We start from the raw sequence: 17,878 nt of genomic DNA, 5'->3' as shown, positions 1-17,878 counted from the left end.
CCTACTATTCTATTCTTTGCGCTACAACCCCCTCCCCCCCACACAGGTACTGCTCTATACATTTTTCATTGATCATCTTCAAACATCTTAACAAGATGAAAACTACAGTAAAAGGCAAGATAATGAAATTAGTAAACAAAGCAATAGTTAGGCATGTCAATACTTACGCTGTCCTCGTTCTTAACAGTGTCCCATTTTCTCATTGTCAATCTATGAGCAATCAATGTACACACAAATCCATAAAATATGTTTTACCGGGCTGTTATTGCCGACTTGTAATAATTCCATTTTTATACATTTTTTTGTATTTTCTTGTTACGAAACTATATTATCCAATGTCCTCCAAATTCCCTCTTTTACTGTTCATTCTGTCCATCCATATTCATTCCTTTCTTTCTCTCTCTCTCTCTCTCTCTCTCTCTCTCTCTCTCTCTCTCTCTCTCTCTCTCTCTCTCTCTCTCTCTCTCTCTCTCTCTCTCTCTCTCTCTCTCTCTCTTTCTCTTTCCATATTTTGTCCCAATCACTGAAGCGTTTTCGTTTAATAAAGCAGGTTTACATAACTGCTACTCTCATAACTCTACATACAAGTATGTGATTTTACAACACACACCGAAAACACACACGTATCCACAGGACCCCCCTTCACCGGTGGTTTTCCACTACATGCGTTTGCACTAGCTCACTCAACAATGTGTCCAAGATATATTTATTACCAGCAGAGAAATCATCCTATCTGGTGCTCGTGATGGTGGTGTTGGTGTAGTAATGATCAACGTGGTACGGTCCCTGCCCTACTATACATCGATCGCTTTCGATCGATTCCAAATGGTACTTTCCCTTGAACTTTAAACATCTACATAATCGTAAAAACTAGACTAAATTTACATGCTTTCTATATTTCAGGCCAACAACACTGTGTTGTTTTGCACATAGTAGTAGTATTAGCGTTTAATGTGTGTGTGAGAGTGTATGTTTTTATTTTAATTAGTTTGTTTCGTCTCTTAGTTAGAGGGTTATGGCGATCGTTCGCTCCCGAAGCAGCGAAATATTCAAAGACCAATTTATTGGTTTTGCTGGTATATATGTTCGGTGCTGAATTTATGGGCTGATGGAGTGGAGGTTATTTCCCCCTTTCCATGCGTAAAATTGCCCCCTAACAATTATATCATACACCACTCTGTTAGCTTCGTGCGCAGGTAGAACAACATTGCTCTACAGGAGCTCATTTTTTTTTTTCAAAATGATGTTTAAAAAATGATCCCCTTCCAACTGTGCGTCGCTAATTTCCGTGTCATATCTATTATACATATATATTCAGCGAAGCATACCCTGCTATCAGATGTGTGGAGTATGGGTGGTATGTGTGTTTCAATAGCAATGTGGAGGATGAAGGCGATTGATGGAGTATCAATTACCAATGCTACACTCATCTACAAATCCTTCTCTCTTTCACGCTCTCCCTATTTCTTACACTAATTGAAGGTGTTAAACACGCACAAAACGTAACTGAAATATTGCTAGCAGTTAATAATAAAAAAGAGATGGTAGAACAAAACAGGAAAGGTAAAACTGCGCGCGCGCGCTCATTATATGTACTAAAATGATTTATACTCGATAACGAGGAGGAGTTGTTTTCGAGCTGAAAATAAAGAAACTCACTAAGCATACATATAATGCATACAGCCAAGGAGCACACGTAGGATGGCCCTGTTTGCTTCTAATGTTCTGTTACAAACCAATTCCATAAATGTATTATATTCATACACTATTTACAGCAAACCATTCTTCATTATTCTGATTCACAACTTCGGCCACTCTCAACACGTTACGCGTGAACATTTACAGTGCTATTGATGAAATTCGATGTTTGTGTGTGTGAGTCCGCACGTAGTAGCCCTGCTTAACAGAAATTTTAAGTAAAACGCTAATTAGAATGGTGTTTCAATTCTTCGACACGCGATGAATATTTAAATGCATTAAACAAACTTAACCTTCCTTTTACTATTCACATACACGTGCCTCGGGGGAAAAAAAACTCACACACGCATTATGTGTGTGATCCCACAACTTTAAACTTAAATTAGTTTTCACGTGCGCAAGAAGAAACGAAACGTTGTCAAATTAGACAAAACCGAGCAGATGGTGTAGAAAATAAACACACCAAGGAAGCAAAGATTGTGGTTTTGTGCATGCATAAAATCTTGGTTCGGGTGGTAAGTTAAAAAGAGGATGCGCAAGAGAGAAACGCATTTTGTTCCTTTCCCGATTCATTTGTTCATCTGGATCCGAACATGCGAACCTAACTAAAAAAAGAAAGAAGACTCATCCCTATCCGCTACTTAACGCCTTCTATAGAGCGATATTCAGAACATTATATTCGCACTTGCGTGAGTGCTGCCATGTCTCAAAACTTTATGTACGCACAAGCACAACACGTTTCTTTTCTGCCCGCATACCTATCACTGACTTCTTCTCCACTGTCGATGTTTACGGTCGTTTCGCACCGTAAAAGAGATCACGGAAGAACGATCAAGAAAGCTCAACGGGATCACTGGTAGTAAAAAAAAACAAGAAAAAAAAAATAGCCGCTTACATTATGAAGCGTAACATACTTAAGCTTAACAGTTTAGATCCCCCCTGCTGTGTCTCTCCAGCTAAACTCTGGCATTTCCGGGACCACTGCCACTTGCCCCTGCCCCACCACGACCCGCTGGCCGGTCGTGCCACTCCGGGTCGTTCGGATCGTCCTCCTCGACGAACAACGATTCGCCCGTATCCGTTTCCTCGTCGTCGATCGCATCCTCGTCGTCGTCGAGCATCGGTTTGGCGGAGGGTGGCACTATTTCGTATTGCTGCGACTCATTGCGGCTGTTCAGCAGCCGCTGCATGATCAGCTCCTGCTCCCTTCGCTTCGCCAGCATCAGATCCTCGTCGTCGAAGTCTTCCAGATCTGTCTCGGTCGCCGACAGGGTCGTCGCCGTCGAGGTGTTCGAGCTGAGCGCGTTCTGATTGTTCAGGCCCAGGCTGGCCGGGGCCAGATTAACGCTCGAGTTCACCCTCAGCAGCACGTTGTTGTTGCGATGCAGCGGACGGCGGAAGGGTAGACCATTCCGTCCGGTTAGCTTGCTGAGACAGTCGTTGTCCAGGTGATCGCTCGGCATCGAACGCAGCATGTCTTCGAAGATATCGTCTGCTAGCGGGAACTGCAGCGCTTCATAGGGCGAAACAACCTGTAAAGAGTAAAGCAAACCGATGTTATTCATGCAATACGCAACATTGATTTCAAATATGCACAACAAAAAGTAATTACACGACATCTACATTTATCATACAGATGCCACAAGTCTAAGGACACGATTTCCGTAACACATTCGTTTTTCATTACACACGTTCAAGGCTTTTAAAAAGTAACGTTTCTTACCTCACGCGTATCCGGTGTAATGGTTCCTGCTCCTTGAGCATGTTGATCCTCGCGTTTTGATGACACCGTCCTACGGCGTTCTTTCTTGTGGAGACTCTTGTTAAGCGCTGCATGACACAGAGATCAGAAATATAAATTAGCAAAAAAAAACCTTTAAAATCGTCCTTTTCTTTAATTTGTCATCTACAGTACTTCTAGCACCAGATATCATGGTAATAGAGAGACACAAGAAGAAAATATAATTACCATTCATAACATTTGCTTCGGACAGCTCCTGTCCATCCTGTGGAGTTAGTGGAGTTGATGGACAAGCCGGCGATGACTGAAAACGAGAGTTGATCGGACAGAAAAGTGATTAGTTATAGTATGGCGCAGTTTGCCGAGAGCAAGGCCCTTCGGTATAATCGTGCCACACAATACTAACATCATGATCCACCATTGGCGTTGGCGGTGCAGGCGACGTCGGGTCAGGTGTATTGCCGCCGCTTGACCCGGCCCGGCTGTCGGTGCGCCGCTTAGCGCGTGGTCGGCTCCACGGGAACTTCAGGACCGAACGGAACTTTTTGCGCTCCTCCTGCAATGCTCGGTCGTGCTTCAGCATGATCGTTTCCTCCGAGATGTCTTCCTCGTCCTGCGCCGGTATCACAATCAGCTGCTGCTGCTGATACGCCGCCTCAACGTACCCTGTGGTGGGCACGATCGTCGCCGACGGCGTGGTCGTTTTCGTGCCGTTCGGGGGAATCGCACCGTCAACCTTCACGGGCGTCGTAGTCGGATTTTCTTCCGTGGATAACTCCATGCCGATCGTAAGTTCGTTGGCGGTTGCTGAGCCATCCATTTGACTGGTAAGCGATTCGTCCCCATTTTCCTGGTAGTCTATGATACGCCACCTGTGATGAGGTGAGAAAAGAAGAACAAGTTTGAGTATCGCTCGATCGGTTGCCATCGAAGCCACGAACGTATAATAGCTACGTACTTTGGTACAGCAATATCCTTGTATTGTGGTAGCGACACCCTAGAGGCGGGCATGCTCGGAATAACGATGCTATCGATGTTGTAAGCACTGTTACGATACCGTCTGTGAGAGAAGAGAGGACAAGAGAAGTGAGTAAAGTCTATGGAACCGTACTTCTTAAACTGCGGTCAAACTAACCTTTCGCTTCGATTGTTGGGCGTTGGTGAGGTGTTTCTGCTGCGACTTACGCCACCCTCATGACCATCGTAGTACTCATAACAATGGGAAGATTTTCGCGATTTGCTCACACCGTGCTGGTTCTTGTTGTTTCGGTGCCCGTTCGGGCCCGACCGCGAGCTGTCGTACGAGTAACCCGCGCCGGATTTACGACTATTCGAAATTATCACATCCCGCTTGGTTTTGGCTTTCTTCGATTCTGTAACAGAAAATCAGATAGCAAACCGATCAGTGTCAATTCTTTCCGTAGCGTCGTAGCACTTTCGTTAAGACTTACTATTCCCACTATCACCCGTGTAGCGATCGTTACTCTTGTACTTATTACTGGTCATCGACTCGTACTTCCGCTTGCTGTCCGAGCTGACGTAGCGTTTGCCGTGCGAGGAGGATGGCGCCATTTCATCGCCAGACGAGAAGAACCCACCGCGTACGGTTGCTCCCGGTACCGATTCTAGCAGACTAGCAGGTGTGACTTTGCTGCGAATCATTTTGCTTTGCCATTCCGGCTTTCGCATTATTGCCTCCAGATGTATGCTGTGCGAAATGTCTGGAATGGGAAAAGAACAGTTTTATATTGCATTTAGGTAAATGAAAAATATCAGTTGATCATCAGTGCAGTGACCTTGCTGAGGTCTAATAATTTTGTTTTGCATAAGAATAAGCAAGGACAACGAGTAATAGGGTTAATGGACAAAAAAAAACAGACTATTGCATTTCATTTTAGATGGAGAGTCAGTCAGTCGGCTCTATTATAATGGCAACATTCATTACACAGTCTCAACCTCTACTCTCTCTTTGTTTTTAGTAAAACGCTCCATAATAACACACCGCCTCCAAAACGGGCGCAGACCCACATATCCGGGGATGTTGATAAAAGGGTACAAACACACAAACAGACACACTCACAATCACCATCCACCACCAAAGAAAGGCGGCGAAGAGAGGTGCACTGGCTGGTTGCTAGTTCTTAAAGCGCATGCGCGCCGGTATGCATTTTCCACGCCGGAACGCGCGCATTGCGCGGGGCGAGAAGCAAATGGAAAAGGGGGACAGTCGTCAACAAGAGCAAAAAAAAACAAAAAACGCCACAAATTCTCCCCGCACAACGTAACGTAACGAAAATTTTGCGCGGGAAATTTTGCTCTCACTCTCCAACCCGTAGCACAACAGCGCAGCGCCGACACGTACGGTCGGTCACACCAATATGCTGCTGCCGTTGGTGAGACTAACCAGGGGCGGCATAACGAAGATGTATGGGCGGCACTAGGCAGGGGGGTTGTGATGTCTGTTACACGATGAATTTGTTGGTATTGATGTGTGGCCGTGCACCGTCACTTTAAGTGGCGATTGCGTACCCACACCGAGAGAGCGAGTATCAAATCGAACACACGAGCGAATCATACCGTCTGTCGGGGTCCGTCCTACGTAGCTCGGAACGCATTATGCACGAGCGGTAGGTTTTACGCTATTCATTACATTGCACATCGCATACATTCTCGCCGTTGTAGAGCTGTACACGACACATATGCAAACCAGATGCCCAGGTCAAACTTTCTTTACTTATTGCTGTCCAACAGGAGAGCTTGCTGTTCGGTGAGATCGAGGTGCGCGACAGAGTTTAGATGCATCGAAGAGAAAGGATGATGCAGCCCAAAAAAAAGCAGCTGCAAAGCATGAAAACATACTATTTTTTCACAAAAAGACAGAATTAGAAGACAATTGAAAAGCAGCGATGACCGATATGAAGCGATTAAATCAAACAGAAGTTTTAGTTTATGTGGAGCGTTGCAAAAAGATTGACTCATCGTTCGTTGCTGTTCTGCCTACTTTACTAACAATATTTTCACACACTCACGACCCAAGGGCCCTACTTCTCACTGGGGGCTTCGTATTAATTCTCATATTTACACACACACCAAGAGACTCGCATCGCTTGCAGACAAACAAACCGCCCTGTTGTGATTTTTCGCTCCACAAAAGTTCTCGCTACCAACGACCGTCATCTGACGTTGGAACGGAACCTTTCCATTCACCGGAGGTCGTGAGACCCACTAACTGATTGATTTCCACCGCGTAAGTGATATCACACTTGTGCTCGGGTGAATAAACGAACCACCGAACGAGCACAACAAGCATAATACATAAAAGGTGGCGCGACGAAACGCGTTCTGCGTTTCTGTTTCGATAACGACGTTTTGATAGTTTGCGGGAAGAAATAGTTTGTCTTTGTGTAGCATTTGTCACAGCCTGCACAAGCAGTCAACTGTCGTTTCTTACCTTCTGGGAAACTCAATACTGGATGGAAGCTTGCATCGAGCAGTGCCACACGTTCCGGGAACGTCATCGTGTCCAGCGGTTCCCTCAGCGCAGTTGGATCGGTACGTCCCGTGCACAGGGCACAGGGTTGGAGTGGCCACTGGCAACCGCACTTGACATTACTATTCCGTAGGAGGAAACAGGAGCAAAGGGCAGAAAGAGAATTTATAATTAAAACTGTCTATGGTTGCGGTATCAAACTTCTCTCCCTGCGGGCGATGCGCTCAACGTTCTCCATTACCTGGGTTTGGCCGCACGCTTCGATATGGTGTGCATGTTGTGCGTTTGCATCAGCTTCCGCTTCCGGAACCGTGCCCGACAGTAGGGACGCGTCCGGGAACAACTGGGCACCATCTCGGCGTCAGATTCGTCACTGATCGTCACGTGCGACGTTGAGGGTTTGCTGCTACCCGGCAATTGGCCGCGATATCCATTTACCGATTGCTGCTGGTGCTGATCATCGACACCGGGCGTTTCCTCTAGCACAACAGGACCCTTGTTTTGGCGAATTTTGTACAGCACCTCGTTATGTTGCCGGATGCGATATTCCAGATCCGCTACACGGGCCACTACCCACGTCCACTTGCTTGCAACGGACGCGCGATCATTAGCCCATCTCCAGGCGGCACGTTCCTTGCTGTTGAGAATAAAACAAAAAACGATACTTATTAGTAAATGTTTCAAAAGTAAAATTATGGAAAGGAGGGGATTGTCGACGAGGAATCAGACGATGGATCAGTGCAAATACGTATCAATGACAATCATCTGACGGCAATCCCTTTTAAAGCCGTTAATATGTAGTTGGATGTGGAAGAGTCATCAGCTGACATAGACGAGATAATCGATGGTTGAACGTTAAGCAGTTATGGAATTTATCTTCAACCTGATTTTAGACATATAACATAATTCAGAAACATAAAAGAATGTGAGTAAACACGACATATCTTAGTCGTTATGTTGTTATACTAAACTAACGTTAAATTTTGCTAAAAAAAATCCTTTTCACGTGGTATAATGACCATTACATTGTTCATTAGATCCAAACTAGCATAAATATTCCTTCAGATTAATCGAAAGCGTAAGAAGAATGTAACGATCTATGTAAAATACTTACATTGGAAGCGGTTCCTGCATCTCGTTCGTGTATGGTAATGATTCGTCCGCCGATTCGCCACCGGAACTGCTGAGCGTGGCGTCTGAATCGATGGTGGCCTGTACCTGCCGCAGCTCGGCATACAGCATGCCTGCCGTCTGCTCCAGATCTTGCGTGGCCGACCGTTCGAACAGCGGAATAGTGTTGGAGATATTGGCGACATTGGTCGGATCGGATACACCACCACTGCTACTCGTGGACGGCGATGCCTCGGCAGTACCGATACCGCTCACCCCCTGAAAGTAGCGACTGTTCAGGACGCGTTTGCTCTGCGTCGAGCAGATCTTGTTCGCGATCGATTCGAGCCGCTTGATGCACGATTTGAGCGCGTTCGCCGAAATGGGTTTCATCTTCTCGGGGGTTGGATCGGGCGGGGGCGCTTGAAACGGGATAATGTCGGGCCAACAGGTGCTGCCGGTGGTACCCTCGGCGGCCGGCAGCCCGCTGTTCATGTTGTGCAGCTGTTTGGCCGTTTCCTTTTCGCGCTTTTTCCAGAACCGCTGGCTGTACTCGAACAGCCCGGCCACCTCTTCGCTTATGTGCTGGCCCATGTATCGGGCAGTCAGCTTGCTGAGGCGCCGCGCCAGAAAGTCCTGTTTCCGCTGCATCTGGGCCTGCATCTTGATGATTTCCGCGTGCTGCTCCAGCCGCTCGCGATCCTTGTTGGGCGAGGAGAGCGACTGGCTGCCGTCGGCGCCCGGCACGTCGCACAGATTCGTCACGTCGTCGAAAAGCAGCAGACTGTTCTGGTCAAAGCTTTTAAACACCTGCATCAGATCAATGTCGTTCGTAGCCAGCTCGCGCATCATCTGATCCATTTCGTTGTTATCCCTCAGCTGCATGGCATGCTCGCCGTTACCGCTGACACCGCTGACCCCCACGAGGGAGGAGGACGGTTGGGTTGCATCATGGAGCGGGATGCTCATTATATTGTTGGGCAGCTGGTGTATGTGTTGTTGCTGCTGCTGTTGCTGCTGTTGCTGCTGGTGCTGCTGAAACTGTTGAGCATCTTGAAAATTGTCCTGTGCAACGATCATTTGCGTCGGCGGCAGCTCCATCGACATTAGCTGCTGTTCCTGCAGCTGCAACATGTTGCCCGGCAATACACCGGAGTGGGAGGCAACGACAGCCATATCCACCACGTTGTCCACTGCTATCGGTCCCACCGCGGGCGCTTCAGTTCCGTTCCCTCCTGCGCCACCCATGGCCGCTTCTTGATGCAGCTGCTCCAGGGCAATCTCGATCAGGTCTCGGTTAGAGTCGGCGTCCAGTTTCAAACCCTGCTCGCCGCTATTGTTGTTCTGTATGTCGTCCACAATGGTTGAGCCAACAACTCCGTCGCTGGAACCACCCAACGGCAGGGACATCATGGCCGTTCCCTCGTTCCCGCCGTGTAGTGCTGCCGCTGCTGCTGCTGCTGTAGTAGTAGAAGGTAAAACTACACTCTCAGAAACATCGACTGCGTCAACGATCGCAAGCGATTGATGGTGTTGCTGCTGTGCATCTACGAACTGTTCCAACTGTTGCTGCGCTTGTGTTTGGTGATACTCGGCGTGGGCATTGTCCGGTGAGGTGATGATGGTCGTACCGTCGTACGTTGTCGTGGCAGCCGGTGTCGTTGTGCTGCTGCTCGTTCGCGGAGAGGCACCCGACGCGGCCGAGGAGGACAATTTGCTTTGGCTTAGAGGCTCGGTAAGAGCGGGTGCCATTTCTTCCACTGCATCGGATCTTTTCTTCACTGGCACCGATGCAACTGCCGCCAGTCCCATTCACCACCACACGAGCACAAGCGTACGACACTTTTTTTATCGTAGAGGGCGTTAAATTTACAATCCGTGGTATGGGGTGTGTGAATGGATTTGTTACGAAGCTATTGCCTTCTGGTGCGATTTGTTCCGGCGGATGTTTCTTCCAATTAGTTCCCAAGTGAAAGGACCGCTTCGATTGCTTTCGAAGAAATGTTGCTGGGACGCTGAGCTTCGTAGTGTCTTCATTCGTTTGTACACAACCTGAAAGGAATGATAAAAAAAGGACGTAATTAGTATCATACCAGGAAAACTTACAGGTTTTTCAAGTAAATTGCAGTTCTAAAGCAGCTTTATTTTACGCAGCACGCAGTATTGCATCATTTTTTGGTTAAAAAAACGTCTGCAGCGAATTTGTTGAACCCATTGGAAATAATAAAATCAAGAAATGTCCTTATTCAGTTTAATCATAATTATTACTTTGATTGCAGCGGAATTATCTGACTTCACTCTTCCCAACATGTAGGATAACAAGCCCAATAGAACATGCATGACGAAATAATTCATGTCAGTTCATGTTTCATTCCTCATCGTGTTTGCTCTTTCCAATATACACACACACAGCCATGGTTAGAATAAAATCCCGAAATCCCTATCTAACAACCTGGCACAGAGAGGAGCAGACAGCGAGCGCGAGTTCTATTCGCGGCCAAAAATACACGCACACACACACATTGCGAAACGAAATTGCGCTACGCCGGCATTCGCCAAAACATGCTCCCCACGCACACAACCGAACGAACCGTCGAACGAGCGCGGTGCGGTCTCTTTTCGCACACTTATCACACAGACACAGACGCATACCCTTTGGCCAAAGGGTGTTTGACGTTCGGTCTGTTGTTTGTTGGAACAATGTGTTCCAAATAACGACGCATTTCCTTTTACCGCTGCTGCTCCTTCTGTGTTTTTGTCGTGACGGTCGTGAACCTAATTTTTGGGGAGTTTCTAACCTTACATCGCCCAAATGCACAGAGCATTTGTTCGAGACAAATTTGCAACAAGATTTCATCATCCGCAATGGCTAGGAAAATCTCTCAAATGCACTTTCACTCGCACGAATGAGGATGAGTGGCGCGCTGAAATGGTGCCAGTACAATGGAACACTTGCGCGAGGCAAGTGTACAATCCACAGCTTTCGTATTTCGTTCTGAGGATGGTGGGTTTAACTAACCGTCTCACCATGTGATGAGAGTGCGGGCAGAGACGGCGGTCACAACCCCCAACGACGAATCGTGTATGAGCAGAATTACGCACCACACACAAGGAAAGCGAACCAACCCCTCGGCGCGGGATGACACACGAGTAGCACCACACCACACCGCAAGAAGACAGTGGATAGAATAATTTCTGCGTACGTGGATATTATTCTGCGGTCTCTGCCCTGGCGGACCACAAACCGACGGAAATGATGCTTCGATGTGGGAAGATGAAAACTGAAAGCCTTGTGGTGTGTCTTCCAAGCGCCTGCTTAGATTGAGTTGTAACTTTCCTTTCGTTCTTCCGATTTTGCGTTTCGTTCCATTGCGTATGGTACGCGCGTTGTGTGGTGCGTAAGCTCTGCGCGTTACATAACCTAAACGCAGAAGCCTATCTATCAGCATGTGCCAGCTCATTCATAACACATGCACTGGGTGACGGTTAGAGTTTAAACGATAAAAAAGCAGAGAACCTTATCAAAAATGCATCAGCTTCTATCTAGCAGTGTTATGGTAGTGGTAAAACATCCGGATATTCGAGCAACATACTGTTACATTACTACAATGATTGTTACATTACTACGATAATTCTCGTTCTTTATAAACTTTTAGATCTACAGAAATACATATACTTAACAAATATTTAGTAACCACTAGTTTAGTGACGAATATGTTGATAAATATTTAAATTCATACCACATGGTTCATTAACTCATCTTAATTTTTTTTGCAGAAAATTATGAGAAGACCATCAGAAAAAGAGTCAATCAGTTAATGAGTTCACAAAAGATTCTTATTATCGACAGTCGATAGTAAACCATGGTCAATTGTAAAATAAATTCGATAAATTATTTTTATTCTACAACTTATGATAACAGTTATGTATTTGAAGAAGTGTGTTTCCTTCTCAATTCTCAAACGTTAGCAGCTGTTTTCATTACAGAGTAAATAAGTGAACTAAAAATCTAACGATACATTTGTCAAATTCATGTGATATACGTGAAATTGTGTTCATATCAGTGCACAGATGTGAAACCAACTGATTATGGCAATTGTATCATTTCAAACGGTTTCCTAAATTCAAATATAAAGCGTTCGTGTTACACTAATGATTTGTAGATATGAATAAGAACAACACTATAGTTAGTATATTACAATCAATAATATCGTAGTAGTAGGTGAATAACGTTTAATACAAACAAAATTTGAATCTAGTTTCACGTGTTTCTATCCTTTCGTTCAAAGTGAGAATGGTGGGTTTAACTTTTCAGGAATTTCGAACACTGATAATAGCATTCCTGTTGTATGTGTATCTGAAGTATCCAACTTTTACCAGCATTCTTCGTTTTTTAACCTCTCGTATAAATTTGAAAATTCAACAGAAAATACGTCGAGCAATTCCATCATTACAAGAACGCTTTTACGGGCAATGAATCGCAAAATAATCCACCATGAAGAGATTTAGTGGAGTAACCCCATTCTTAAACACGCGTCAACAACACTATGACGCAGTCAGTTCATCTATTCTGCATTGTGAATCGCGCTGTCATGCCTTTCCAAGCTATTGCCTCTCTTTTCAGATCAAATATGCTGGCACATTTGTCCTGCCAGGGGAAACGAATTTCAAGGCACCATCCCATAGCGAAAGTGCGGCAACATTTTGGTGAAAAAAGAATATTTCCAAATGGACGGCGCCACACACACCTCATCCCATCGTCAACCGTTTTCACAGTGATACCGCGTACCACACAACCTCACTGCTCGCATACACACACGCACACACGCACACGCGTACGCATCTTCCATCCACAAAACGTTATTTCCATCGCACGCCTGTGTCGCTGGCCAGAGCGCAGCACACTACCGTGCACGCGGCGTATACGCATCGCACACAGTGAACGGTTGTCTGTGTGTTGGTACGCCATCGATATAGGGGCGTACTGCAATCGAATGAGCGGAGTGCGAGGCTGCTCACTGCTCACTTCCGCTCGAGCAAACATAAGCGCGCGCTGTTCAAAATTTCGGTTCACCACCCAACGCTTCTCTTCCCGTCATGTCAGGGGGTGATGCTGCAAGCATATGTGGCTCGCTGCCTGGGGGGGACCTGCATGCCTATCCAGAAAATGTAACCAAATCGATGCATTCCATGATGTGCGTCGCGATTCGGTACGGCTGCTGCACACACTGACACACAGGGTGGTAATACATGCTCAATACTCACACTGAACGTTCGTCTCACTCACGCGATGCGCACACACCAACAACGTAAATCACTGTGCCCGCGCTGCTGGAGGGTCACGGTGAACGTTGGTATCCGTAGGAGCAGTAGCGGCGGCGGCGTAGTTCAAAGCGAGTGCTCCAGACCGAGTTTAATATTGCCACTGCAACAACTTTTCCTCCCAGTCGAAGATGGACGCCGTGCTGCTTTGCATCACCACCGTGCACACATACACACAAACACAACGGAGGGCACGGAATCGCGTTCGATTATGAAACACACAGCCAACACAAACAAGACTATGCTGGTGATAATTGCTGCGTTTTCTGCTCTCGCAGCGCCCTTCTCACTTCTCACTCTCGTCTGCTTCTCAGCGATACGCGAATCTTCCGTCTGCTTGCTCGCACACACTATTGCCGGTATGGGTGTGTTTGAAGGGGAGGGTTTTATTTTTTCTGCTGGGCCCAGTAAAAGATGGGTATGTTAATGATTCCAGCAGCAGCATACGCGCACTCTCACACACTCTCAAACACATTCAACACAGAGTAATCCAGAACGTGACGGAAAAGATGTGACGCGCGATTTTAGATGCAAATTATGCTACAACACCTTCGGCATGGGACATATTTCACCACCCGTGAGCAATTCGCACACCAATCCACTCAACACTGGGCGTATTCGATTTTCCTGGCCAAATTTCCATTCCCATCAAGCTCAACACTTTCGTTGGCTTCAAAGGCCTTAATTTTTCCACTTGATACGCTTCCTTCCCTTTCAGCGAGCACACCACCAGCTATCCCCTGCACACACACACACACACTCGCGCGTACTGTACGATTGTTGCGATGATGGCACATTAAAATGGTGGTACCATGCACACACACACTGACAGCCGTGCACCTATACACCGCCACCAACACACACACACGCACTCGCTCGCTCGCCTCGCCAGCAATCGATTGCCGTCTTTTTTTCTACTCTCCCGTGCTTCCTTTCTTTCAGTACACCACCTCGGCGCGCCTCCTGCCGCTTCCTTGCTCGCTTCTTCGCACGCCTGTCTGCCTGCTTGCCTCCACACAACTTCCACCACTCCTTTCCAACCACGTTTTCTTCTCCTTTTTTCACTTCACTCAAAGCCGCGCGAGCGTCTCTTTCCCCGTCTCCGCTCTCATGCGCGCAGGCAGAGCACACACACAGACACGCACGCACGCACACACCACCAACACTCTTGCCCGCGCACACGCCGCGGCCGCTATCGCACAAAAACGATGAACACGGAAAAAAGATGGCTTCACCTTTTCTTCATTACGTCTGCCAGGCACGGGAATAGGGACGATCGCGGTTCAGCACGCACCCACACCGATTGCACCATCCGCTGTCACGCACCGTTACCCATCAGTTTGGCCAAAAATTCACTCGAAAAACGGTTGCTTCTGCACGGTAAAAAGGCAAAAACGCGGACGACGAAAAATGCTGCTGCGTTGCCGTCTCGGGTCGTTCTGAAATGAGGGAAAGAGAGATGGTTGGCCATACTCTTTGCGCCTCGTACGTTTCTCGCACGCTCCGCGCGTTGCCTCACACCCGCGGGCATCCAGTCAGCATCCTACGGAAATTCGAACACCGAACTTCCGACCATTGCCGAACCGTGCGAGGGACAGAGATGCAAGGATGCACCTCACGCGTTGTTTCATTTTGGCGTACGTGGGTACGCTTCGAACTTTGGGGTGGGTTTAGTAGTGACGATCGATTTCTTGGCCTTTTGCACATACGTGTCCAAAGCGGGAAGGTGTGATTGGAAAATTGCTTTCCGGAGTCGCTTGATGAAGAGTTTTTTTTCCACGAAGCCACAGATCCTTCGTCGATGTCATATGTTGATGCCATATCATTCTGCAGGGCCGCGGCAATATTATCGTACGCCAAATGATGCCGACACGAATCCATTGTGAAGTCGAATTTACCATCATCTTGTAATTGATGATTTATTTTTTGTATGCATGCCCATGACCTAAAACAACAAAGAGAATATTTAAAAAAAAATATAATGGAAAACAGCATTCAACAGAATTCCCCATAATTATAAAAACGACGATATTTTACCCCAAATCAAAATCACAAAACAAACCAATTTTATGTTCGAAAATCGTCGATGACGTTCGAAGACGGTTACACCACACACCACCCTTCAAAAGCGTGGTGTAAATCGGCTTCAAAACATAAACAATCGTTTTCACACCACATACGGGCATTGCCAGTAAAATGTAACCGATTTTGAACGGTGTGTTTCACGAGGGGCAAAATGCGTCCTGGTAACGCTTGCACAAATGCAATCCAAACAGAAGCAATGCTAGCTGTTCGTAAAATGAAGTATGCACGCAACAAGTGCGATTAAACTATTCCGGTTTAGGAAGGAGATGTACGTCACGATGGGCTGCTTCGGCTTTCGCGCTAGGCTGTCAAATGAGGTCAGGGCACCGAAAGTTGATACTGATTGGCCCTACCACATTGAGCGATAGAAATGGTTCAAACAACTCAAACAAAGTAATACTTGCTCATTTTATGCGGTACAATGGCATAAGAGCCGAAAAACTGCACATTAGCTTGTGCCATTTGCGCATTACACAGCACAATAGGGGGCTTGTGTGGTGCGATCATTCGGAAGGTCACACGACGGTACAACATTCAAAACAATATTTTTCGACAAAAATGAATAAAACTGTACCAAGGTGGTACAGAAGCGTACAATGCTTGATCAAATTGAGCAAGAACATACCTTCTTGCAAGTGTTGAAATGAAAATCAGTACTGCTTACCTTCGATCCTTCCAACCTCACGGTACACGTAGCATTTCCTTTCCTCGCATGGCTCGTGCACGATGGTTGGGAATGAATTTTAGTCGCAAATTGTTATGTTTGCGTATATTTTGACGAATCGATGCCATTGCGGGGCGCAGGAGGGCTCTGCAAAGAAAATTAAATGCAATGCTTTATGAAATCGAAACCAACAACACACCACACCACCACCTCCAAATCAAAACAACTGCCAGGTTGAACAAAATTTATTCTCTTTAAGTGATTATGCAGTGCAATACGGCACGCAACGTTTCGGCAGAAGAAATAAGTTTTGCTTACAAAACACTTCAGCTTATGCGTGTTGGTTCTACCAATTTCTTAAGTTACCACGGTGATCAAGAAGTAGCTTTACAACAACATTCTTTGCCTATCGCTGCGAGACTGTCAAAATCTTACCAGCTTCAGTGCAAAGGTTCCCCGACTGGTTACGAACGGGATGGACAAAAAGGAAAAAAATTTGCTAAATGAATCCTTCAGTTTACTATACTACATCGGTCAATTGTCGAAATACGACTCTAGATAGGACACTTCTAAAGGATAATCAGTTAAATTACTTGCCTGTTGTGCGGGATGCTAGTGCTAACTATTCTATTGCCAGGAGTAAAGTGAACGGTGTGCTTTAAGGGTTGACGTCTAGCAACCGATGTTGGGTCTGTGTCGATGTGTCTGTGAGTGTGTGTGAATGTGTGCGAATGCGCGAAAAACTGACATTCAATCGGTTCAAGCATTGTTGCTCGTATAATAAATAAAACCTATATTAATTGTGTGTCATTTAATTTATCACATTTTGGCCCATATTTCTGCCGTCGTTTGCACGATTCAGTACAAATGTTACTCCATCGCAAGAAAATACTTTGAGCACCCGATGACTTCCGATTCAAACCCACAAACATGCTTGCACTTCCTATGCTGATATATACAATCGATTCAATAGCACGTTGGATACCAAACTATTGATCACGTGCTTTATGATGAACAGTAGTAGTGGGTTGTAAAAGGCTAGTGTGATTTAATTACAGAAAACGCAATGAAAATTCCCCTCAGAACTTACCTGCTCAACATGCTGATTCTTTGGCGACTTTTGTTTACAATCAAAAATAACCGGTTGAACCGATTCGATTTGACTTTGCTGTTGAAACGCACACATACTCACGCACGCTGCACCACGCGTAAAGCTCAACGAAATGTAAACAAGTTGTAATGCCTACAAGACTGTAGGCGACATAATAGGGACGTCACACGAAGCGTAAACTTTGGCGTAAATTTGGAATTTGATCAAAACATCTGTCAAAAAGTTTACGCTTCGTGTGACGGCGTTTTTGGTCGGTCAATAGCGCTGATGCGTAAACTTGCTGTCAAATCGTTGTTACCGGCGGATTGTTGATGTGGATGCCATTGTGTGTTGTGTTGATATTTTATAAAAACGTCGAAGAAAGTTTAATATAATAAAATGGACTCACTACTAATGAACAAATCGTGGCTCTCTGCAGTTGAAAAAGTGTTAGAGGCTTCTGAAGCTAGGGAAGCCGGTCGCCGGCCAGCAAATCGCCGTTGCTATTGGGTTCAACCGTTGTTTATGGAGCGCCGGCAAATTGGAAACGATGTGCTAAAGCATGTATCTGCCGAACGTACAGGTGCGATGCTGCTGAAATTCCTTCGCATGAATAGGCAAGATTTCGACTTTTTGGTGGGGCTTGTTCGTCCTATGATCGAGCGCATGGATACAAAC

General features: G+C 46.1%; 1 protein-coding gene and 1 long non-coding RNA gene across 5 annotated transcripts; both read right to left on the bottom strand.

Annotated features, from left to right (window-relative positions):
- Nucleotides 1-245: 245 nt before the first annotated feature.
- LOC121587823 lies at nucleotides 246-13,348 on the bottom strand. 4 transcript variants are annotated; one of them, XM_041905000.1, is made up of 11 exons: nucleotides 13,305-13,348; nucleotides 8,044-10,091; nucleotides 7,171-7,566; nucleotides 6,891-7,051; nucleotides 4,891-5,160; nucleotides 4,575-4,812; nucleotides 4,398-4,499; nucleotides 3,846-4,311; nucleotides 3,668-3,743; nucleotides 3,422-3,528; nucleotides 246-3,230 (listed from the first exon to the last, which is right to left on the bottom strand). In XM_041905000.1, the coding sequence occupies exons 2-11, from the start codon at nucleotides 9,849-9,851 to the stop codon at nucleotides 2,655-2,657; spliced, it is 4,200 nt and encodes a 1,399-aa protein (XP_041760934.1). In that variant the 5' UTR covers nucleotides 9,852-10,091; nucleotides 13,305-13,348; the 3' UTR covers nucleotides 246-2,654. The 4 variants fall into 4 exon arrangements, with proteins under 4 accessions (XP_041760934.1, XP_041760935.1, XP_041760937.1 ...); XM_041905001.1 differs by lacking the exon at nucleotides 13,305-13,348 and adding an exon at nucleotides 11,243-11,309; XM_041905003.1 differs by lacking the exon at nucleotides 13,305-13,348 and adding an exon at nucleotides 11,142-11,164.
- A 1,451-nt stretch (nucleotides 13,349-14,799) lies between these two features.
- On the bottom strand, nucleotides 14,800-16,555 carry LOC121587824. The gene is made up of 3 exons (XR_006004110.1): nucleotides 16,429-16,555; nucleotides 16,111-16,257; nucleotides 14,800-15,306 (listed from the first exon to the last, which is right to left on the bottom strand). It is a non-coding gene; the product is annotated as an uncharacterized LOC121587824 (long non-coding RNA).
- Nucleotides 16,556-17,878: the final 1,323 nt, after the last annotated feature.

Source organism: Anopheles merus, chromosome 2R (genome assembly GCF_017562075.2).
Source record: "Anopheles merus strain MAF chromosome 2R, AmerM5.1, whole genome shotgun sequence".
Classification (NCBI taxonomy): Eukaryota; Metazoa; Arthropoda; class Insecta; order Diptera; family Culicidae; genus Anopheles; species Anopheles merus.
The sequence above is the reverse complement of the archived record's forward strand: the minus strand, read 5'-3'. Positions and strand labels throughout refer to the sequence as shown.